General features: G+C 36.2%; 1 protein-coding gene across 1 annotated transcript; it reads right to left on the reverse strand.

The window, feature by feature from the left end:
* Positions 1–352: 352 nt before the first annotated feature.
* On the reverse strand, positions 353–26,427 carry IL6ST (interleukin 6 cytokine family signal transducer). The gene is made up of 15 exons (XM_085326438.1): positions 26,334–26,427; positions 24,932–25,243; positions 23,095–23,227; positions 21,738–21,898; positions 21,237–21,388; positions 19,236–19,395; positions 15,273–15,355; positions 14,140–14,359; positions 12,734–12,910; positions 11,933–12,034; positions 11,232–11,378; positions 10,146–10,286; positions 8,863–8,959; positions 7,389–7,470; positions 353–6,530 (listed from the first exon to the last, which is right to left on the reverse strand). Exons 1-15 carry the CDS (start codon positions 26,398–26,400, stop codon positions 5,802–5,804), a joined length of 2,763 nt encoding a protein of 920 aa, XP_085182564.1. The 5' UTR covers positions 26,401–26,427; the 3' UTR covers positions 353–5,801.

Here is a 26,427-nt window from a genome sequence, read left to right on the forward strand (position 1 = left end):
CACTCACTCACTCACTCACTCACTCACTCACTCACTCACACACACACACACTCACTCACTCACTCACTCACACACACACACACTCACTCACTCACTCACACACACACACACACACACACACACACTCTCTCTCTCTCTCTCTCTCTCTCTCTCTCTCTCTCTAATTATTATTATTTTTTCTTTCTTGAGATTAATGCAGTATGTATTAAAGGTATCTCAGCTTTTGCTGTGGTATACTGTGGTCACTTCTCTCCTAAGGAATGTTTCATAATTTCTCACCTATTAGGCAGTGCCTGGACTCTACTTCTTATGTGATTATTATTCAAATTACAAACACACTTTACAAAAACACTGTATATACATAATTTTGTTTTGTTTTTGTGGATTATGTAGTAGACAAATGCAAGGATCAGCTTGCAGGACATCCCGGATCAGCTGGGTAACAGAGAGGAAGRTATTCACAAATTACAATAAAATGTAAATTGTAGAAAGCAGAGTTTACATGGCAATAAACATGCAGCTTGCAAAAGAATGAAGATAGATAGATAGTGTACTGGTATTAAAACACATTTTTCCACATAGTAASAGTTTATGCAGCAGTTTACAAATTTAACCTCTGGACTATGCAAGCCCTTTACAGCTGGCATACAAGTTACTGGTAGCTTAGTGAAACAGTTACCTTAAGTACAGAGTAAAATTGGATCTGACATTTACATTTGCTAGCCATTCAATCCAGCATCAACACACTTTCCTTGTTAGTAAGTCCTTGTGTCCTATGATTACATTTACCCAGGTGTATATATCAGCTCACTAACATTTTATGACCAGTAATCTTGGTTATAAATGCCTTAGCCCCTCTCCCCAAATAAGCCTCCCTAGTAAGCACCTGCTTACTAGGCAATCAGTTGTTGTTGTATCAAAGTGTCAAGCTATATATTACTTGGAGAAGAGGTTAGATATACTAAAAACCATCAAAAGTTGACTGGATCCTGCAATTAATGTGCTTTGATATGAGGAAAAGCAACAGCTGTTATCAGTGTCRAAAGTGGCAGAGATGCTCATCTGCTGCGTTTGCAAGTGCCAGCGAAGTTGGGCACTGCTGTGTTTGGAAGACATTACAGTGTAAGCAGGAGGGGCGTGAAGCTTTCTAGCAGTCTCACAGTTGTGCCATAGACCTGTTCTTCACCTCTTGTTGCAGAAGTGTGCCTGTGCAAGGAGTCAGTGACACTATTGCATATAGCCACTTTCAAGGCTGTCTTTGCAAAGAGTCTATAGTTTTGTGACTAAAAGGCCTGCGTTCTGTGAGGTATTTATTGCCTACCTTCTCCTTGCTCTAAAACGTAAGGGGCAGCTGATGCCTACTAGGAGATTTAGCTCTTAGCTGTTAAATTCATCTGTATCAAATCTTGTTGCCTTAAACTATATCTTTGTGCGTTTAAGTTAGCACTGCTTTCATTTTTGGGAATGGCTCAGCTTGCATAGTACTGCAGAGAAAACAACAGAAACAAAGCACAAGTATGCATTAGCTTTCTYTTCTTCCACTCTTCCTTTCACCCTTTTAAGGAAGAGAATGGGAATTTGTGAATCAAATGTAGGATGGTTAATTCTGCCTCTCTTCTCTAGGCTTACGCATTTAATATCTATACCATACTGCAGCGCTATGGTTTGACAGCTAAATAGAAAATTTTGTGGTTGCCTGTAATTCAAAATTTGCTCTTTTGTAACAGTAACACCTCTGTTTGTTTGTTATAAACTGCTTCCAAATAACATTAAAATCAATCCTTGGAAGTTAAAATGCATAGATTTRTCTATACTAGCAAATGAGACAACAGCTTAAAGGGGAATAATAAAGTTTATAAAGTTTATATTTAAAGGAATGTATCCAAATGACAGTTARCAACAGCTGTTTCATGTGGAAGAACAACTAGTATACTTAGTTCTATTTAATTCAGATAAATTAAACTTTAAAAAGTTTACGTCCTCTAGTAGAACTGACTATAGCAGTTTGAGAACTGGGGTTTCAGCTACTACTGTGAAGTCTGTTTAATTAATGCCAGGTCTTTCTTACCTACAAAACCACTGCATCAGCCTGTGTTGCTATAGTACTAAGTTAAACTACTGAAAAGTTAAATCAGTGTGATGATTTCCACACATCAGGGATGCTAATTCAGTTTTAACCATCTGGTGGTGCTCAAGATTTACAGTCACTGGAGAATGGCAAAACCTACCCCAGGCAGTAGGGCCTTTCCAGGGCCCGAGACTAGAAATAACACTTCCATGCAAACTCTCCCCTCCTCTTAGGAGGAGGAAAAGTGAGGCCAAGGGATCATCTAGCTCTTGGGCCCAGTGATGGGGCCAAAATTTTTGCAAGTCTTGATAAATAGTATTCTGCAAGGCTGCTGTAGCACAGATGATAGGTGCATGCTTGCCCACAGGATAAACGCAGCCCAAAATTAAAAATTTGTTTTTCTTCTGTGCATTGTGTTGCCAGTTTGAGCACATAGTTTAATTTACTACAAGAGGCATGTGAAACAATCCCTAGATTCTAACTACTGAGAGARAGAATGTGCCACAACTAACTGCCCTGAAAAAAAAGCCACAACCCCAGAACCAACCCAAACAAACTCCTCTTTGAACAGAACAATCGCAACAGTACTGTAGAAATAAATAATTTTTTTCAAACAGAAAAGGAGCTAGGTGGCCTGCACTTGAGAAATTCCAAGCAGACTAATAAATACAGAGAAAAAAAAATATTCTTATTCGCCATCCTTCCCTACTGCTAAAGTAGCAAGGTCTTAACAACTGTTCTCCCACTTCTATCTGAAAAATTCCAGCCTAGGTAATCAAGATGGGCATGAAAGTGTCAATACTGAAGTGTGGTTTTATTTTAATGCCTTTATTTTTTTAAAGTGCACCACAGTCGTTATATTAAAAAAAAAAAAACAGAAAACTTTCCCTTTAATTATAACGTTAGAGGGCCAAGTTCAGACAATTTCAGGGAATTGCTACAATGCATTGTATCATATATACTCTAAAACCCATGTGCAAGTGTCTGATACAATCAGCTTGTTATGTTCCAATTTTCCTTTGGCACAGAGGAATAAGCTGAAAGGCCTGTTACTTATGTTTGTTGTGTCTTCTTTAAGCTGTTCACCAACAAGCTTGGTGAGTTCCTGCTCAGTCTTTAGTATTTCAGCCTTAGATAAAAGCACAAGATAGTAAGATAGATAATATAGTTCTACCACACAGATGATAATTTTATCTCAAGGATATATTCTTGTATAATCCTCTGCAGTTACTACTACTGATTACACACAATGAACAATGTACGATTTCAGAAGCGACGTGCTCACTCCTGTTAGCACATTGCCTGGTTTAGGAAATAGTTCAGGACTAACAGTAATTAAGAACAAAATACTTTCCGTTTCCTTAACAGAAAGGACAACACATCTTTAGGAATAACTGAAGTAGTCCTTCARAAAGAAAAAAAGAATGCTATCAAAAGTTAATATCTGCAACCTGCATGTGAAGACATCTAGGTCTCTGAAGCAACAGTCAGACTAAGCAGCCAGGTATTTAATTCTATAAATCTCTCAGAAGTTAGTGAGCATAGGCTAACAGAGGAGTAGTTTAACAAAAGAACTTGTGCTGAAACTGTTGTGACCCACAAATTTTCACAGCTGGTCAACGAGACAACGTGTGGCTGCTGGATAGTTCCAATAAGCACACAGACGGCTCAGCTCGGACTTTATGTTTTACTTGTGGTCGCTACAGTCATTGTGCAGCCTGCATAGAGAAGATACATCCATTCCCCAATAAACTACTGTTATTTTCAAGAGAAATGTGTTCTGACAAAAGCATGCTCCTTGGACTTATCAAAAATCAAAAGGCACTTTTCTCCAGGGCACTACAGACAGCGTAATTCATATTATGTCCTTACCCTCTGGGGAACAGTTGAAAGGTGCTGAGGTGGAGTGGGGAGAAAAGGAGGGRGACCAACATACTCAAGGAATGTTCTGAAGATGTAGTTATATTAAGCATTTTAGTTTAAGAAAAAGTGCCCAGATACTAAAAATATTAAAGCTGTTAATGAAGGTGCTGTTAGGAGAAAGGAATTGCAAAATACTGAATGAAATGACATTATTACAGCTTTAGCTTTCTGTATGTATTTTGGATAGCAGCAACTTTAAGGGATAATCCTATAAATTTACTCTAGCATCTAGCTTCTTTGTAACAACGGCAGAAAACATACGAATGTTTATATTTACATCAGTCCTTCACTGCAAGCTGGCAAAAAAGGAACAAAGGAAGTTAAAATTATACTGACACCTATCTTTCCAGGGCCTTCCAACAAGTATGTTTAGAATAGCAGCACCACAGCTCACAGCACAAAAAGTTTCAGAAGTCTTAAATACATAGATCTTCAGCTGAAGGAAAAATAAAATTCTTGCTGCATTCTCACAACACAGCACATAGTGTTTTGAATTAAGATTTTACAATATCAGATTAGAAAGCTGACTAGACTAAATTAACTTAATCTGCAGGAGTACCATAAAACTTCATCAGGGAAGGTATTAATTTTTTTTTCTCTTAAAGAGCTAGCTGTTTCCTCAAACCCTGGTAGAGACTATCTTTAAGAAATATATTTTCTTGAATAAGATGCAAACGGTATGACACGAGGGAAGTGAGACCAAAAAAAAGACAAGAAATGCACATTGCCAGTTCTCACCAACTTTGAAGTTCAGAGTGTAGGGTACCCCTCCCCACAGCATCAATGTCATCAATGCTTTGGCTTTTGCTACTTTCAGTTTCAAAAATGTCCTTGGGTGTCAGCAGTGAAGWTAGAGCATACTAATCTTTGCAGCCAAGAAAGGAGGAGATCACATTCCCTTTCTCCTATGCATTGTTAGAAGAACATTAAAAAGTTATAGCTCATTATTTGCCTCAAGCTGTATACAGCAAAGGTAAAATTATTAAATAAAGGCAATTTATATGGCCAAAGAGATGTGTTATAATTAGACAGTAATTTGGGTACAAATCCTTAAAAAAAAGTTTAGAAGTTAAAAATCCAGATGAAAACAAACATGAAGACTGAACTGCTGTGCAACAAGTTGCAAGGCACATTTTAAAGCTAAGTTACAGTTTATGTGCACATATATCTTTATGTAAGCAGAATACTGATTACTACAGTAGCATCCGGAGTCAAGCAATCAGAGTATTTTTTTTCCTGTTTGCACACCATCACTTTTTCTATTCAGTTTTTAAATGGGGATGAGCTTAGTTTGCATAATTCAGGAAAAGACACTGAGCCAAATCAGAATTCAGAAAGTCAATCAAGCTACTGAAAAATGTACAGTTTAAGTATTTTTCCTGCATTAGAATACTAAACCTCAAGTCTTATTTTTACACAAAGATGCTCCAAATAAGGCTGGCTTTTTACACTGTCACAAATCTTAAAGTATTTCTTCTAGGAGGTCTGTTGGCTGATGTGATTGAAACTTACTTATTATTTTCAATCATGTGTAAATCTGATACAAGACACAAAAAAGCAAGGTAGCAAAAAGGCTTGTTCAGCTATTCAGACAAATAAGATTATGTAGTGCATAAAGTCTCCAATAGGTCTGGACTGTAAATTTTCCACAGAAACACAGTCCTTGCATACTTTGTCAAATTATTCTTCACTTAATGTCAACATTTTTATCTGAATGCAGATAAAAAATATTTAGCTTAATTTATCAGAAACACAGGAGAAAAAGTGTGAGCAGGCACTAATAAAGGCCTAGTAGAGCCAGTCTCTTCCCTCACTGAGGCATATAACCCCCTTGTCTCACAGTCTGTGGGAGGTAACTTTTTGGCATTTCATCAGCTGATGTTGGATTTTCTTCCACTGTTTCAGGTCTCACAGTTAGTCCCTCAGTACCTGTCTGTATAACATCTGACAGAGCAGCTTCCTCAATATTTTTTTCCAGCCCAAGGCCAAAAGGCTGTGAATTCTGACCAAAGATCTGCAGCTGTGCAAATCCAACAAGATCTTCTTCATTAGCAGGAGTAATCTGCTTTGCTCTTTCAAAGCGTGGCCTGTCTGTGTTGGTTTCATCCTGACCACAATTTTGTTTGAAATACTGATGCCGCTGCGTTGTACTGTCATTCCCTCCAGCGTGATCTTCTGATCTCTCTTCTGAATCTAGCAGTGGCTGTGTGGATTCAGATCTTGAAAAGACTTGTACAGAAGGTGTTTGGTCTCTGTAGCCATTAAGTACTACAGTAGAATACTGCACAGTGCTTGAAGTGTTTTGTGTAGTTTCACCTTCGTCGCTGTCTGAGACACTTTGCCTAGGAGAAGACATGCATGAAGATCCTCCAATACCACTGCTGTGCCCTTCTGAAGTACTTTTTTCCTTTTTAAGCAAGTCAAAAGGTTTTAAATCTTGTTCTGAAAAGGACTTCTTTTCATCAGCTTCTATTTCTACGACGCTTACATCAGTAAAACTGCCTTCTGGGTACATCTGATCTTTGGAACTATAGTTATGCTGAAAGAAATAAATTGATCTTTTCTAAGAAGAAGGTTATTTAAATTTAGAAGAAAAGTACATTAATATCTCAGTTCCTATCCTGCAACTGCTTTGAGATTACTATATGAGTTTCCTCCTTTTAGAACTTGGCAGTATCTCCCAAGTATCTGTTACCAAATGAAGGATGTAGCTTTTTCAGTACAAAGTCTTTATTACACAAATACTCTAAAACCATAACTGCATGAAAGCTTTTCTCTGATTTCAATTGTTCTGAAGTACTGTAAATATAGTGCAATTTGTTGCACAGCACCGGCACATTCTGCATTGAGGCCATACATAAATACACTCCTTACAGCATTTCAACATCAGAGCACTTTTTCATAAAGTTGGCAACAGCTTCTTGAACAGAATTTGCTGTGTCCTCCATAGCACACAGGGCATAAATTGCTGCTGCTTTCCTCATCCAAGAGTAACTCTGTTAAGAGTCTTCTCTCATTCACTACTTTACTGTACAAACAAGTAACTTTAAGGTTTTAAGAACAGGAATCAAGAATTCTGTTGACCTAATCCTGATTTCATGTGACTGAGTAAAAGAATTGGTGCTTGACTCTTCAAGCTAGTAACTGAGTTTAAGGCACAATGTTAAAGCCTGATCAATGTTGTGAGCTTGTGCAAAGGACCATATATCCCAAATTCTTAATCTATTGCTGCATTAAAGTCTTCTACCTGTATCATATCGTAATGTCCAGGAACTTAACAGTCATTTTTTTTTCCTCCTGAAATCTGTGCATGTGCTAGAAGGGAGAAGACTCCCACTGTTCAGTTTCTTTAAAACCTTATGGGCTAAGACAGCAAATGCAGAAAGATGAACATTACCTTAGCTGGAACTTGAGGGGACCACTGAGCAATATTACTCTTGGATGGATCAGGTACATTAGGCCATATATGCTTTTTAATTCTGTAGAGGATTAGAAATAGAATAAAGTTAAAAGATGCACTTCTCAAATTTCTATTAAGTGTCTGACAATTCAGGACATTAGTACCTTACAGCTTTTTTTTTTTTTTTTTTTTTAAGTAGGAGACCATTTTTGCATTTTCATATAGAAACACTTCCTACAATTTCTTACATCTTTATAAGAAGCTGTATTACTTAGCAAAACGTGGCATTGCACTTACAACTCCTCCATGCATTAGCTGTACTCATAAAGAAGACAAACCCAAAAATGGTAAAGGGGAGGAAAATGATTTCATATGTATAGCATTCTAGTAGCTACAGAGCAATTATTTGAAGTAGACTATGAGGCATATCAATATAGAAATACATTTTTGCTACTTCATATTGCTACTTCAATATAACTGAATTCTTAAATATAGAAGTATATCACATCTGTCATTAAAGTATCACAAAAATAAAAAAGTATGAAAAACACTTAAAGAAAAACTTGCTTTAACTCTAAACTTTTTAATTTAAGAATGTAATAACTCATTTAACATCAGAGTTTCTCTAGATCACATAAAATACCCCAGCCAAACTTTTACTCTGAAGTAGATTCATCTATCCTGCTCTTTGCTCTAACACAACCTCCAAAAACAGATTCTCTGTAGGAGAAGTCTTAATGCATTGCAAGACAGGCTTTTTAACTGAAGTCCACTAAGAACTGATGCTAGGCGCAGCAGAAAGGTGAGAAAGAAAAGACATGCTGTCTTTAGCTGAAAAGAAAGGATATCTGACAGGTGACGTGAGAGGTATTGCTCTTCGCCATGGGAAATACTTCAGCAATAACCTCCTTAGCTAAAGCCACAAGAAAGAGCTCTAGGGTTCAGGCAGCAAAAGAGGAGGAAGGACAGGAAGATGTTCCCCAAAACTACTGCATACACACAGAATTTGACAGAGGTTATACAAACAAGACAACTGCCTAATCTTTTCAGTTACAAAACTGAATAATGTTTGCTAAAACACTAAATAAATAGCTCAAATAGAGCCAGAAAACATGTTCTTCTGTRCCTCAAAAAATGATGACCATCATTCTCAAAATCAATTAAATTAACAACAGAGACAGTTTATCTTGACCAAAACCTAACAAACCTAATCCTAACCAAAACATAGCTAGAGAAGCAGGAGTTTTGAGTGCTAATTGTTAACAGTGGGTAAGAAGTAGAATTAGCATCACAGGATCTCCCGGTATCTCAGAGAAAACACAGACATTGTCACCACCAATCAACGTGAGTTTTACCTTTCACATCTGACTGAAGTACACGGCATTTATTTCTTTATACTGAATTACAGCTACATCTCTGTCATGCCCAGAAACATCAAAAGYGTAAGGAAATGTACATCATTTATACTTACAAGTCACGTTTGTTAAAGCAAAACAAAACTCCAAGGAGTACAATCAACAGGAATGCTAGGCACACAGGTACAACTATGGCTTCAATCTCTCCTTTTCCTGAAAAAAAGGAAAAGTAATAGTTACAGCACTTTCTTTAGTATTTAAGGAACTCAGTAACAGTAAGCATTACCACAGAGACAGAGAGAATTTGAAAGAGGATACAGCCACAGGGCTTGCCCAAAAAGTTCCAGCTACAGAAGAGCCTTTTCACTCTGTGGAAAAGCCTGCTGACAGAAGCATGGAAAGCTGTGGCTAGCTGAACTAAAGCATCAATAAAAATGGCAGGTTGTTCTAGAAGCTGTATTATTGATGAAGCTTGTAATTTTACAATCTAAGCAGATGTGTCAGTAACACCTGTATGAATGTATCTGTGGCCTACAAGCTGTCATATCAATGGTATGGTCAAATGGCTAAGGTAAGCAAAGTCACTAGTCACCATCTATTTACTTTGTACGTGAAAATACCCACTGCTTGCAAGCACTTAAGGCTGCATTATTGTAATGTATTCCTTCCTACATCTTATGCAGAGTTTTAAGTAAACCTTACAGAATATTTAATTTTGTTACTCTTTCCCTTATAACAGGAATCAATCTCTAAAGCTACACACACAATAAACAGATACTTTCAAAATGAGTTTTTGTAAAGAACTGCATGAGAAAATTTAGCAGCAATGCAAATGGGAATGCAAGACAGGAAGCCAAAGGAGGACTTTAAGAATGGCACATGCTGATCAGCCCCAAGATTAGCAGGCCAAGATCCCAAGCATGTCTCTCTGCAGCTTCTCAGGACACTCAGATGAGGATAGCAAAGGCCAACCTACACTCAAACTAAAACAAAGACTCAGGAAAAACTAAAACATAAATACTAAAACAAAGACCATTATCTTCCAGCCCTCATGTTTTAAAGACCAGGTGGAAGTCAGACTTCAGATAAGAGGACAAGGTAATGAGTTAATAACTGCTGGAGAAAAGACTAGTCAGTGTCAGCTTCTGAGGGGCACAAAACAAACAAAAACCCAAACCAGAATGTTTGCCAACATAAGAACAATTTAAGAGACCTGTAGAGGATAGCTGATGTCCCTTTTCCTCTGTACAAATCCAGGAAATTTCTTGCAAGTATGATAGTGTGACTGGAATAATCTTTAAAATAAAATTACTTTCCCCTCCTATGAGGTCTTGCACTGAGCTTTGCAATACTGTTGCAACATTATCTCCTACTTCTATTAATTTTGCCACTCTCTTACCAAATTTTTGTGTAGTAAATGTAAAATCAGGACCACTCCTGCCTCCTTTGTCTGTGTATGCCATCATCCGCACAGTATACAATGTGTCACTGGCTAAGGAAGAAAGGGTGTATTCTGTCTTGGAAGGATCCACTGTTACAGCTAAACAGAGGGGGAAAAAGTATTAGTTTTCTGTGCAATTTATTAGACCTGCAAAAACACAGTAGCACTAATACACTACAACTTCAGATATGCAAAGCAACTTTGGAGGAATGCATGGCTGCAAGGAAAATACAACAGAACAGCAAAATTACAAACTTATACAAGGAGTGCTGACATTCATTTATTTCTCTACAGGTGTTTGAATTGACTGTTTTAGTCTCTCTCTTGATGATACTGTATGCGTTAGCTTTAACTTTAATTTCTTTAATGCATTTTTTAGAAAATATTTATAAAATAAACTGGTAGTAAAGTTGCCAGTCTTAAAAGTCTTCTATTTAACAAGGAAGATAGATGATTATCTAGAAAATCAAACTAGTGTACGCATAAGAGACCGGCCCTTCTGCTTTAAGCAGATTTAAAAAACAAAAAAATATATATCTGATAGTGCAACACCCCATCTATGCCTGCAGGTCATACAGAGTAGTAATAACTAAAAAGCATGTCAGAGTGTCTCAAATCAGCAATATGTTAGCTTAAGAGCACCAAGAGGATTAGAAATCCATTTCTATTTAAGGGTTTATCATAGTTAAATACATGCAACTTGTTTCTGTCTTGGATAGTCTAGCTTTATCTTGCTGTATCACCATCTTCTCCTGTACTTAGAAAGAAAGATAGGAGCAGAATATTTGCAAATCAACTTTCAGAAACTAAACTTAGCACCTTATACACAGACTCAATGATATAAATTCGTTATTAGGGACTTTTCTGTTTAGTATGTAGCAGAGCTACAGGTGTTCCAGTGTACATCTCATGCAAGCCACACACCTCAAATATCTCCTGTGTGTCACTGTCAACCACACTAGAGTCTGTATTTTGTTTTTCAGGAACATATATAAGGAAGGAAACATGAATGCTTCAATGCTACATAGTTCTCTACTTTGTTACCTGTTTCATTTCCATCAACAGTTTTATAAAATATTGTGTAACCTCTGATAAACCCATTTTGCTCATCTACTGTGAGATGGTTCCATGTTAAAACAGCTTCAGCTTTTCCCACCTTTTTCGTCTGAACGGTTGGTCCTTTTGAAGGACCTGTAACGGGAGATGAAGATTAGATTCTGTTAGGGTCCCATCCATAGAAGTAGCATATTCATGAGCACTGAGTTGTTATTGCATAAAATTTTCAGTGGAATAGCTGAATTTGATCTACAAAGCATTATTTTCAGTCAATATATCAACTCCAAAGACATTTCACTGGAAAAAACTCTTAAAAAAATATGAAAAACAGTAATTAGTAGACACATGAAATTTTCAATTCAGGTTAGTCAATCTTGACTTCATACTTGAGACCTAAAATGAACCAGTGCAGAAATATTACTATACCAATAAAATATCAGGAAAGTCGCATCCAAATTATCTGATAAAAGTTTAAAAAAGAAAAAAGACAATTATAGACATCTGTTTAACTCCTGAATACTTTTAAGTTGTCAGAACATGTGTTAATGCAGGGGATGAAATCAATTATGGCAGATGATCCTCATGAGTAGGATCATTTTTCATTATGTACTCCACATTAAAGCAAAGGTCTTAAGATTTTAGCCAAGAAAGTCAGTTAATGTGCTCTGAGATGAAAGCTTTGTACTTACGATCCTGCTGAAGGTAAGCCTTTACAGACTGTCCACTTCCCTGACCATCAGCATATAGAGGGTACACAGTTATCAAGTAACACTTGAATGGCTTTATATTACCTAATAGGAGAATTTAAAAATGTGTTATTTCAGAGACATTATAATTCATCATCATCCATCTCATTTCCTTCAGATCTAGGGTTCCGAGTTTTGGCTGTTTTATTAGATGCTTTTAAAACTAAGTCAGCTGACTATTCTTTTTCTAGAACTCACAGATACACTATTGCAATAAACTAGCTAAAGGAACAATAGTGTTTCATATTCAAATTTTAAAGGTAATAATAGACCTCATAGAAGTCTTTGTTTTTCTGACTTTTTCTTAAAATAAGAAGCCCTCATCTGTCTGCAAGATTATGACTCCAAAAATTACACATTTGACCTGCTAATTATAATCTGAAAAGGACTGTAAAGCTGAACAAGTTTCACTCTTTGAATCAAAAGAGGGATCAGAGAATAAGATTTTGAAGGAACTCTTTTCACTATTTCAAGAGCTTCTGAGAATAGATTAAAAATAAAACAAAGGTAAAAACCTTGTTGTTATATTACATGAATTTCAAAATGCAAGAATAGATGAAGTTTTATATTTGGCAAAAATATACAGACACTTCCACACACTCATGACTAAGAGTAGCCCTTAACTCTATCCTAGATTCCTGTCCCACAACAAAATTCTACTCTGCATCAGCACATTCTTCACTTTGAGAATATTCATTAGATTAAGTGTTCTACAATGTATTTTTAAAATTATGAGTTGAATACCTTTTAAATATGTTCCTTGAACATTCCCTGGTTCATTCTGCCATTCTATGACACAGTCTGAGCTGTTTGACACCAGACACCATTCTATCACGTATTTGAGAACGTAACTGTTAGGAGCAGTCCACCTTACCCACAACTTGCCATCTTTAGGAAGTGTTCTAATATTCTTCACAGAAGCTGAGATGAAAGAAAATACAAAAATGATAATGTTGACAGTTCTTCCAGTAGACTTGCATAGTAATAGCTATTTTGTCAAAGGTGGGCACTTAYGGTTATTGTAACGGTGACAATTTGACAGAACCTAATTAAATGTAAAGGCCTTTTTTTTTTTTTAATTTAGTAGCTAGCATTTGAATCTTTGTCAGAGATCCAAATTAAGTAGTATTAGGCTATCTAAAAACTGGAAAGTGCACTCAGTTTCTCTGTTCTCAAACACAGTAAGTATTCTTATCGTACAGTAAAGGGACACTATATTCCTCCTAACAGAAAGGGTCTATTTCAGAAGGAAATCAGATCTTGAGACACTTCTGAATTCACATTCTGATCCTCAACTCATGTACCTGATCAAATACATCTGGCTACAATGCTACTCTGTTCTATGAAACACAGAGTATATTGACATTTTTAACTGATACTCAATTAACTGATCTAGCAGTTTTAGAACCTGTCGTGCTCTCTTAGTGTTTATATTAAAAGCAACAAATCTGTCAGGATGCTTATTTTTTGCTGCCTGTACAGACAGTGTTTGGAATGTCTAAAGAGGCTTTATTCATCAGATACCAGAAATAAGGAGCAATCAACCTATACCTACTATTACTACTACACAACAAAATGGAWGATGAGCAGTAAATGGAATACTTGGAGAAGTTTCAACACACTATGTCTAGGTAAACTGTGGAAGCAGAGGCTAAAGCAGCCTCTGGGACATGGAATGGTTAGACTGGACAAGACAAGAAAGGGAAATAAAAGTTATAAAAGGTAAGAAAATATAGCATGGGGAAGAACAACAACAGGTGTCTACATAAAGTACGTACATTTGTCTTTTCAAACACTCAAATAATTTTTTTAAAAAAGAATTGCCTGCCACAGTAAATAATGTCTTAGGGGAAGCTGCTACAGCAATGCTATGTTATTAAAAAAAAAAAAAAAAAAGATAGGGTAGTAGCTCTAGGATAGTAGCTCTAAGGATCAAAACCCAGCAAAATAACAGAGTTTAATGGTACAACTTCAAGTGGACCCATAAGTAACTAAACCTGCATATTCCTAAATATACAAATGGTAGTATAAGTATTAAGAGTAGAGACATCTCCAACTGTTCTGTAAATATTTTAAAACATTGAAGATTTCTGATAACAAATGCCCTGCAGACACATTTGGAAGTTAAGAGAGACTGCCAGGAAACTAACCTTTTGAGTTTCTTGCTGGGATAAGTAGAACTGATGAAGGGGATGCGCCAGCTTTGTTATGGGCAATCACAGTCACTTCGTAAGTTCCGTTTGGCAGCTTTAAGGTAAGGCTGGTTGCATTAACGTTGTATTTCTCTGGTGGACGAGAGAGAGGTGATTTAGCTCTGACAATCACCTCATACCGCAAGATTATTCCATTGGTTTCAAACGGTTCCAATGCCTGTTAGAAACATATCTACTGTTAGACTGATACTGAACTAACATCACTTAACCTAGTCTTTGAAGCTTAGTTTAAATGCTTGAGAGCAAAACATTGAACATTGAAYTTTTTTGCACTTTTCTCAAACATGCAGCTGTTCAATTTAGAGTTCATTTCTGTAAAGCATTAACTTCCAGAACTATTTATTGTTTAAATCCTTCTTTTCTTCGCTCACAGCCCCGTAATCTAATAAAAGCTATTCTGTCAAGATTGCAATACACGTGTGGATGTAGAATGCATTTTGTGTGCCTTCATGGCATAAGGGTTTAAAAGAAATCTCAGGTTATAATCTCGGTTGCATCTGAATATGAAACAGCATGAGTAGTTCTATTTTACTATATGTAGAAAAAAACCTATTATTTGTAACAGTATTAGTTTTCAGATTATTTAGAGAAAATTGTTGAAAAAGGTAAAYTTAGTTTAACAATAGCACTAGTTTGCTAAGCTAATTGCTTGGCAGCAGATGCTTAGCTAATTAATAATTTCAGAAGTGGCACATAGAATGTATGAGTTAGAGCAGAACATGATGCAGTACCAATATACATATAACTTCATCCAATACACCAAGGGCAGAGGGGGGAAGGAAAAAAGACAGCTATAACGAATTTGACCAGAAGGAAGCAGGAGATGCGGACTAATCATAATYGTATTCAGTTTCTCAACTTTGTACTAATTTGTCAGCTAGCTGCAAAGAACTACTGCATGCAAAATGCAATGGTATATTTAATAAATCTGGTCTCTGGCACATCTTTAGGCTATCAGTAAAATCTGTACCATCCCAGTTACTGACTCAAGTTTGTTGCAGTAAAGTTTTTTCAGTTCAAATTACGTGTAAAACAATGCTCAAATCCTGCAGTTTATCACTCTGCTTTACCTTCCACATCAGGTGCACAGTCCAGAAAGCTGGTGAGTGAGAAGCATCAATGATCCTCCATACAGGTGGCCCTTTAGATGGTTCTGATGAAAGAGACAATACTTCAGAATAGAAATATTTTTCCTCAATTTGCTTCAATTCATCATTTTACTACCACTAGCTTCTTACTCCCATTTTTTGGAAGCTTATACAAATTGTTTCCTTATTTCCTTGAAAGTCTCATAATACAAATACATTTAGTACATTATGAGAAAAACCTTCATGGAAAGGTTTCTTGAGGGATGAGCAAAACACCAGTACAATTCTAAATGCACCAATACCAAGGTTACTGAGCATGTAGATAGAACATTTGCAGCAATGGACTGTACAAGACAGTACAAAATAAGGCATGACTTAGCTATCTTGGGCAGCCTGTGTCCAGAGGCACTTCTATATGCTTCAAGATCATATCAGCTAAAAAAAGGGAAGTGCAAAAGAGTTAATTAGCTTACAGGTTTCTACTATCACTAAGTCCCTAATTCTCCATATATCTTATCCTAAAAGGGCAATAGAACTGCAGTACCTTGTACAATACTTTTTGGTGTCAGTACTGTTAAAAGATTACCACTACAAATTTAATTCCAAGATTGTTTCATTCTTCCTATGACACTGCATAGAGCAAGAAAGAGTTATGAATCCTTTGAGAAGGCCCTAGCCATGATAGAAAGATCTTAAAATGCAGTTACATCAATAACCTTGYGAGACTCTGTTTTCTCTGGGAGTTGTTTTATTGCATTTTTAATATTAATCATTTGTTATTTAAGTACATTTCCCAATGGRCTTAAAGCTCAACTATACTGTGATAATGAAGAGTTTTTGGAAGTTTTACTTCCCAAAAAAGAAAGAGAGGTCCTGGAAACAGCACAACATTCAAAAGTCAGCTTGTAATCTGATTGTAAGAGCAATAATAATGGTGTAAGTAATTTAAAAGCAGGCAGACAGTGAACTCCTAATCGTTGCAATAGGTAACTATACTATAAAAAACAAACTGAAGTTTGGTAAAGGTTTGCCAATTTTGCAACCTAAAGTTACTTGCCAGAGTCCTATAGTTGGAAGAAAAAAGAAGAATGAATATTAGCTATTATCAGATTTTAGAGAAAATAATTCACTGTGAATACAGCATTTCCAGTCTTCATCCTAGCTGTACTTATAGTTTTATTAAGAAAAAGACAATTGGAGTTCCACAAAATATAGACATCACTGCAACGTTCAAATTGAAAGAAAAAYGTTAGTTCTGTCTTAGGAATGCATGGTCTAGCTAGGGCTAAGGATCTTAAATACAGTGAAAGAAAAGGGGGGCTGATGATAATGTCTGCATCCTTATGATAACAAGAGCCTAACAGTAGAGCAGGCTGCCCAGAAAGGCTGTGCAGTCTTGATCCTGGGAGGTTTGAAAAAAAGCCCTGAGTAACTCTGACTGCCAAGCTGACCCTCCTTTGAGCAGAAGCTTGGAGGACTAGAAACTAAGAACCCTTCCAATCGAAGTTACTCTACAATCCTATAAATTGGCACATGTRTCTAGTCACATGCAGGAGGGTACCACACCTCCGAAATTTTCCATGAACAAACTCAGAAAGCTTATGTCATTGCAGATTTTTTTAACACCAAAAATGCCAACAATTAGCAAGCACTGCAGGAACAAAAGGTAAATGTCCTATTTTTATAAGTACTATCTGTTTTCTAGTGGATATTTGCTGCATTTCACAAGAGCTAATGGCATGATTATTCTCCAACAGCCTACTGCACACTGGATGAGTTCATTCTACCTTTAGTTAAAAGCAAATATACTACCACGCATTGTTTTGATGCTGATGGAGGCTCAGATTCAGAAAGATACCAGTCTTAAGCATGTTAATGATGTTAAATTATTTCCAACTCAACCCAAGAAATGGGTTATTCAGATGAATGATGAGAGCAAAGCAGACCATAGAAAGATATAGTAATACATTGAAGCCCAGGGCTTGCGTGTGGAGATTACAGTTTGGATCTTAYGGGCAAACAGTGCAGCATGCAAATTTTGTTTAAAAATCCAGTTTGTCACAATTAAAGGGCAAAATATACACACCTCATGTAGCTTTGCTCATGGTATTGGAAAAATTAAGTAGTCAGTATTATTTGAAAGTGGTTGTTTTCATACCGTAACAGATACATGGATGCAATTAATGTCACTGTTCCAATAATTGCTACTCAATTGTTTCCTTTGTGTGACTTTGCAGTTGCTGCAACAATTTCTAAGTTATGACACATTGCAAAACAAAACAACCAGCTCCCCAAATCAACTAACAGAAAATACTTAACATGCTAGTCTAATGATCTTAGGAAGCCTCAGCTGTCTCTGCACTTTCAAGTGTTATCTTCAGGAAAGCATCACTAGTAGGAGATACTATTGGCATGACTCCATGAGCTCTAAAGTATGTTAAATTTCATAGCACAGTCATTTTAACACCACAATGCATATTTTTACTTTGCATAAAAACCAATGTGTATGTTGATGAGCAACTACAAGCACTGAATGAGRTTAGAAATTTGTTGTGGAATGCAGAGGATAGAGATCTTAGCAAAAGACATCAAGTACAGTAACAGCCCCAGGGCTACTGCTCTGAAGGAATCTGACATAGATCAGGCTGAAACTGCACATTGAAGAATATATAGTTGAATGGAAGTGGACAATGTCATTACAGCTGACTAAGATGTCACAAGGAGTCAAATGGCCAGTAAAGTTGTTTTATTGAGCTGGTTGTAGTGTGCATGGATTTGCTGAATGATGGCAATTTAACAGTGCTGAGGWTCCATTCCAGGAAGCAAGGAAAGCAGACTCTTAACTGACAAAGGCTCTTCAGTATTTTTTCCAGGTCAGYAAACTTATTAAGGCTTAGCCTCGTGGTTTACTATATCCTAGTTGTCTTTTGGGCAAGTTAATCAAAAAAATTAATACTTAAAAGTTGTGTACATATTTCTTACAAATTGCTTTTGTGCAAGACTAAGTATGACAGCACACACTGACACAAAATAGTTACAACTGGTAAAAGTCTTCCTCAATAAATTACGATGGCAACAATTTAAGATTCATCTCTATTGCATCAAGAAAAAGGATTCTGGAAGCCCAGAACTACAAGATGACAATGACAAAGTCATCAAGGAGGAAGATTAAGGGAACATTAATTTCTTTTTGACTAAATACACCTAAACAAAACAAATTTAGTCACACTTAAAATGAGCAGGTCATTACATTGCACTCTTTCCTTCTTACCCTCCYGTAAGAGTGAAGAATACCACCTTTGGTTACTGTGGATAGAAAATGTGAACAACTGGATGCAAGAGCAAAAGGGTGTAATATTGTGACAAGTAAGAAATTCTGCACCTGCAGCACTTTCTCAGGAAAGATGCTAAGAGCAAACAAGAACTGTCTAAGATTCTTTGGTGAACAAGTGGCTAAACATTGCAGATGTATAATGTTTTATTTATTTTATTTAGTTTGGAAAGAAGTCTATGTACACCATGTAACCAGAATCTTGTAGTCCATGTTTATTGACATCTATTACCCTGTGACTTTCTGGCACTCTTCTAAACCCYCAAGTTACAAAATAAGTTTATCTACCAAAATTTTTCATACAAGCAGAGTAACTTTATTACAGAAGATAAATTCAGAATAAAAGCAATACTGCAGCAGCCCTTGAAAAAGGGTACATACACACAAAACCTATTTCTCCTTTGAGAACATAAGTTCTTCTTAACAGAGTTATTCTCACAGTCTTTGAAATGCCCGAGTCAAGTTAATCAGTATTAAAAGCAACTCAGGAGAGGCCTTGTTGCATGTATAATCAAACAACTCAAATAAGATACAGAATTTCAGCTGGCTTTTGACAAGCCGCTGAGCATTTGCACATTTTGAGAGTCAGTGACCTACTTCCATGCCTTACTTACTATCTTCAGTTGTCACCCCATTCTTTTCTTCACTCCAGTCACTCCAATAGCCCTCTCCATCTTCCTTCATACAACGGATTGAAAAGACATATTCTGTGTAGGGCCTGAGACCCTGAACACTGAATGAAGTTCTTGGTGAGGCTGTATCTTCAGGAGGAACCTGTAAGGAAAGGAAGATTCTTACAGGCACTGACAAAGAATTGTAAAAGTAGAGTTCTACACCACTACATATCCCATGCAAGAGAGCTTCTTACCTAAAATCATCTTTATACCCTTTTAACAGCTTTATTAATGGCTTTATATATTACAGACCGARTACAACATTGTGTTTCTTCACCCTATTTCTAAAAAGACTAATTTAACCACTATTTTGGCAAGGAACCGATCATAGCTGGGTGTTTATTTACCAGGTGTAATAAAAAACAAACCTAGAATAAGTAAATGACTATCTCGGGACAATCTTATATTCTGTTTTCATTTTCTGCCTAAGAGGCAGACAAATTGTACAGAGTTTCTTCCTTCCTACAGAATTCTACTTATGATCTGTAACACCTTGTCTCAYGTTTCAGGACTTTGTTGGGTATCTGCCAGACCATCAACTGCAAAGCAGCCAAGCTAAAAGGCTTCCTATCAATCTAGGAAACTCAGGATCATTGCTTCCAGTGATCTAGAACAGTGCACCATGATCACTGATATTAGAAATATTTGCTTTTAAAGCTGACACACCTTCTTTTTAGAGTTTTGCCAATAAATGGATTTCTACAAACTCTTTCAATTTCACCTTTCAGAGCTGAACACCAGAAAAAAATTCCCATTGTGTGCATATTATATGAAAACAGGTAAGATTGACACACACACTGACTCAATCACRTGCAACTTTACATTGCAATCATTCACTGCAGAAGCCACTCACCTGCAACAGAAATGACTGCAAGTTAAGCACATAACCTGAATGTTCAAGAGGCTAATTCTGAAGGCAGAGACCCATCAGAGGGTTSATTAATCGGCTGATATTCTAGGTTAAGATACTAGTCAAATTTTTATCATCATAGCCAAACAAGTTCAGTTCTTTACGAGATTCTGCTTGTGTTAGGGGAAGACAGGCTAAAAGGACTGAACAGTGCAATACATGGACAGATCCTGGAGTTGCAGAATAAAGAGTAGCAAACAGTGCTTTATAAAACAACACAKGAGTCTCCTGAATTTATCTGTCTGAAGCTCAGGAAGTTCATCCAAAGGAATACACTGCATTAGTCATAAGCAGTAGCCTTATGCTACCTGCTTCAAACACCACCTGTTGGAAAGTCAGAAACAGCCTTCTCTCCAAGAAGTTCTGAAACTCAAAATGCTTTTGGGCTTGTATGTTGAAACCAAGGAGAGGCTGATCTTGATGAACGGACAAATGTTTCTGTAAAGCTGGTGCTCCGAGGAAAAGGCAAAAAATGAAAATCTATTGAGGACATGCCCAAGGATGGTGACATAGAAAAACAAGAAAAATGAAGACAACTCTTGATATGACATGTATATATTATAGAGCACTAAAGGAATACTCAGTTCTTCTCTAGTGTCTTGATTGTATCAAACAAAGCACATACACAGGACAATCACTGTGTGCGCTGCAAATTCAAAAACCACATCCCAGGATTGTACAATGTTTGYCCAAGTTTTAAGCAGATTTTAGATCAGTAGTTTTGGACGTGCAAAGGAGTCCAGAGTTGATGTTATAGGTACTGCACATAGAGAATAAAAAATGCACAATACACTTCAGCATGACAAAGAGGAAAGCTGAGAAGTCCACCAAAAAAGGCAAAAAGGGGACTGTATTCTGTTAAAACCACCACCAAAAAGCTCACCTAGACCCCAGCCTTCATGAGTAYGCCAGAGAGACTATCTTGGGAGCTAAATACTCTAAACTACAGCAGTAAATGACATTCTGCTGCAGTTCAGCAAATAGATTCTGGTTTGCACCAGAACAGTGACAAGACAATACTTAAGCGTTACCTGCATCCAATTTGTTTCACTGATGATCCTATAGCGAATATTGAATTTCAGTTTCATCACAGCTGCTGAAATCCGGTTCTCCCAGGACAGTTTCAGAACAGTAGGCAATATTCCTGAGTTGACAGATAAGTTATGTGGAGACAGTGGTTTCACTAGAAGAGAAAAAGTGAAGTCAATTGTAGAACTGCATTATTTCATTATGCCTCTATAACTGTAGGTACACTACGCTGACAAAAAACTGCTATCAAGGCATTTCACAAGCAGAAGTAGCTGCTACTTTACACCAATTTCTAAAGCAGACTACTTAACAAGGACTTACTATATGAACGGCAAGCAAATCTGTCACCTTCCCCTAACTTCGACCAGCACGGTTCAAGTTCTAGACAATAATATTTTGCAAACATTGGAATTTTATAGTGAAGAAGCATTAATATATTGATACAGTAATATGCAGAGGCAGTCTTGTGTGTATTCAAGCGTTATTAAGAGGTATGTAGTTACCTATCTCAATAGGATCAAAAACAAGACGATCAGATTCAGCCCTGCCAAGGGCATTTGCAGCTTCTACCCAGACTTCCAGGTTAACAAAGAACTGAACATCAGTAATGGTACAAGAATTATTTACATCTTTTGGTATGCAGTCAGGAAAATCTTCTTGTGGCCTGAATAAAGTAAAAATAAGGTATCAAGCAGCAAGTTTGGTTTCTTTAGAGAACTGCTTCAAGGAGACCAGAGTACTCAGTGAACARTAATCAGTTTAGCTCATGCTCCCTTCTTTACCATTACGTTTACTTTAAGGAAGAAAGAGTTGAAGAGATTAGAGCAGCTTCCTTAGTCATAAATGCAAGGCTGCACTGGAACAGAAACTAGAACACAGTCTCTTGATTCCAAGTCTCAAACTTTAAAAAAGGTTAAACTACTRTAATTATGAAGTGGTTATGAAGTGACATAAAAACCCACTAGCTTTAAAAAGTTCAAGAATTGGTATAATTAATGATAAGCAATATGTCTAATAACTAACTTTAAAACATAGTCATGCATTCAAAGAGGTAATCTATTTCTGTTAACAGCATACCCTACTCAAGGTACAACATTACATCTACTCCACATTATTTTTGTTCATCATATTCTTCTGTACTAACAGCACAGAGATAGTTTTAAGGGCATTAAAAGGAATTTTGCTTAGCATTAAAGTTTTCYATCTATTCATGGTTTTAGTACACTCCTATTAACAAAATACTTGAAAGAAGGGAATGACTACCTGCAGCTTTCTATTTCCCTCTCTCTCCAGGGGGCAACAATTCTGTCTAMTCCATCTCAAACTACAAAAGACCATTTGAAGAGTTTGAAAGAAATATTTGCCTTCACATGGGAAAGACTCCACTCTTTGCTAAAGCTTTTGTGTTAGGATTAGATTTAAGCAGTACAAGAACATGCTCCTCAAAAACCATTTTGAGCTCCTAAGGAGTACAAAGTAGACAACATCTCTGCAGGATTCACTCACTGTATTTTGGTTTCTTTACTTTTTTAGTATGGGGAAAAAACCATCACTACATAGTTAAAAATAGGTAATTTGGGTCCAGACACCTAATGACTGTGTCTACAGTACTCAAGCCATGCTAATAATGTATTTGAAAAATGAGAAAATATGAGTGTTACTAAAACAAATGCAGTAACAAAATTTGAAATCTGATTTTAATTAAAAATGTGAACTTATTTAACACACTCCCCTACCCAAAGAGGCAGAAATGTTTCAGAAAATTGGATTTTTCTAAGCATCAAAAAATYGCAGAGAGATTTGGATAGCCTACAAAACATTCTTCAAAATGATTTAGATGTACTTGGTAGAGCTACTTACCATCTGTATTTCAACCTAAACTGAGTGTCCAGGAAAGTATGTCTTCCAGGGTTCCAGGTACAAGTCATAGGATAYGTAAGTTTTGACAGCTGAATCACAATGCAGCTTAAGTTCTTGGGCTTCTCTGGAGGCACTGTATTGAAAAAGTTAAAGATAGTCCATAGAAACATTTCAATGCAGTAAGAACCATACTAAGTGACCCACTGGAGCAATTTCAGTGAACATCAGAAATATTTATGTCTCTGTATCTATATAAAATAAATACTAAATATCTACATATACATTTTAAAGGACTTTTTTAAAGGAGGGTGTAAAAAGTGCTAGAGACCATCTAGAAATGGAAGTCAAGCTGTTAATCAGGTGTTCTGAGGAAYAGCATGAAATTTCTCATTCTTTGAGGTAGAAAAAGTTAAGAACCCTTTCTAATATATAGTACTGAATCTATTTTAATTATGTAGGAAAAAAGTTAATGGATAATATGCATTTGTATATACTGGCTCTACTAATAAACTGAGCTCCAAGGCAAGTGTGATAGGTCTGTTCTTTCCCCCAGCTATGGAGGGCTGCTCCCCTCCCTAATCCCCCATTCCCCTCCAAAAAATTACAAAAACATAAGTGATCCTCAGCAATGCAMTTCAGCATTATGTAAGATTGTTTTCCAGAAAGCAGATGAATTACTACTTTTGCTTCTTAAATTCAAATTTTAACATACAATGACAATATTGAGTTTGTTCATAACTTTTAGAATATTTACCAGTGTAATACACTTGAAGAATCCTATTGCTTCAGTTTTAAACAGAACCTGACTTATGAAAATAYTTTTAGTTTTGATCCTGAATAACCATATTCTTCTCAAACTTATTGCCATTGTTTAATGTATTTCTCCATAGTTGAGGGAACAAAAATACAAGCACATCTCACACAAGATGCATATACAAATTTCAACTGCAGAATGCTAGCAGTACTGTTACTCAGTTAATAACAGTAACTGTCCTCAACTTTTCATATATTTTGTCTGTCTCTTCTTCTCAGAAATTTACTCATCAGAACTTGGAATGGAAAAATTCATTTTTTTTTATTTTGTGGTAGAAATATTACTTTAAATTGTGAATTCAAGGCAGCCTATTGTATAGAAAACATCTGATAGTGGTAATACCTTTTGCCAGCATTAGAAGGCTATATAATGCGTTATTATTTCATACTCTACAAAAGACACTCATGAACATAATTTTTATCTGTCATTTTATACACTGTTACCAACTCATTCAGCAATAAAATATGAACTCATTTGCATTACTTTCAGAATACCTCAGTCTTGTCTCAAACAAGGAGTAATTGCTGAGAACTATGCAAATGATGCAGTGCTTGAACTGGAAAAGTTTTAAATTTAAAAGTATTTTCTTAAGTATAACGGTAGGGCAACTCAAATAGTATGTTGTATTTTAAGGCCATTCACTTTTGATAGGGTTGTTGTTGTTGAAGGATGAACGACCTTACCTTATTTCTTTGAATATCAGCAAGAAATACAAAAAATTTGGTTTCTTTCCTTGTACCTTTCAGTTAAGTTGCATTTTCCTTCCAAAGTTTAGTTGTTTTGCTATAATCTTTCTCCATATATGAAATCAGAGCTTTTTAAAAAAGAAATTGTGTATATTTATCAGCTTTGATTGCATGTARTTTAACAGCATTTCATGCACATATTCAGGAGACTGCAATTCAGGGAGTAGAAATGTCTCTCAATATGCATGCTTATTATTCACATTCTCTTTGTCAGAATAATTTTTCCTAGAAGTTAGTTTTTTAGACAAAAATAAAAGGCAAGGAAAAAGGTACTTACAGCCTAATGTAACTGTAATTCCATAAATGTTCTGCTCAATCTGTCCATCTGCTAAAATGTTGCATGTCAGAGGAGTAGCAAGTAAAGAAGTGTCATTAAACGTGACACTGGAAACTGTTCTGTTTATTTCACGGTATTGTTCTTTAGGTACTAGTCTATTTTTAATTTTCCAGATAATTTGATTAGCATATATATTGCCAAAGTCTAGACAACTCTCATTCAGAATGCATAATGCTGTGAAATTGGAACCAAGAGCCAACACAGGAGATTCTGGGATGATGTGGCCACATGACTGTACAAGTCCACCTGAAACTAAAAGAACAATGGAATCAGTTTTTGATGTGTTTTCTTTTTAATACAAAGGATTCCATAATCAATACTCTGTTACAACATTACTTTCATATTAAAAAAAATCTTGCACCATATGTCTAGGCAGGAAATGAATTAGTTACTTGACAGCTGTAGAAGTGAAATGCATTAGTGAATCACCAAGTACAGAATTAAAGGGCAAAACCAGCATAGTTTTCCCCAGGCCTTGCAAGAACATTTTACCAAGCAAGAAGAAAAGCTGAATTAAATTACAGAGGCTGTTAGAGTGAGAAGAATCAAGGATTTAACATTTGTTATGTTCCAAAGAATGAAGGTAAAAAAAAAAATCTAAGAGTAACCTCAAATAAATCTTCCTCAGCAGAGGACACTTTTTGAACAACAAAAAGATTTTGAAATAAACATGAATCTTTGTTTTTTGACTAGTTTTTATAAAAGTCACACACTAACAATTAAATATTTGAGTCATCCATTTTGAAAGCTTCAATATGCATACTTTAAGAATATTTGGGAATTAAAATGAACATTATCAAAAACATTTGATAACACTCTTCTCTTTATAATGAAGCTTCCACACAACAAAACTGACTACTGCAGTAGTCAGTACTACAAGCACATGCATAAAATGTCAGTTTTGAGTTTTAAAGATGAACAGTCAGCTGACTGAGATAGTGACTTGAATCAATAGCCACACTAAGCATCTAAGACAATCACTTGCAGAATAGAAGTTGCCCCAATCTTAACTATAGAGCCTACAGCACAAGCCCATTASTAATTTATTGCTGTTTAGTTTGACCAGGATAACCTTTCATTTAGATACTCTTTGGCATATGCAAAGTTATATCATGTGATACTACTTCAAGTTTTTGTCTGTACAGGACCAAGTTCACCACTTCACTCTGTTAGAATGACTAATGCTAGTGATGCCACTAGAAGGCTGCATTGGTTCTACTAAAGGAAGTCAGCTTCACTATCTCCATATACTATCTCCACTTATGAATAGAAACACCRATTACATTTTAATGTTTCATTTTCTTACCATTCTACAAGTGCATGTTTGAGACAGAATTCTTACCTTCAAAAGAACAAATATTCAAGAACAGATATAAGCCATGGGCCACCAAGTTCCACCCAGAAAACATGCTGCACAGAATTCCTGTAATAGATAA

Source organism: Rhea americana, unplaced genomic scaffold, assembly GCF_003343005.1.
Source record: "Rhea americana isolate MKP2758 unplaced genomic scaffold, rheAme1 scaffold_13, whole genome shotgun sequence".
In the NCBI taxonomy this organism is placed as follows: Eukaryota; Metazoa; Chordata; class Aves; order Rheiformes; family Rheidae; genus Rhea; species Rhea americana.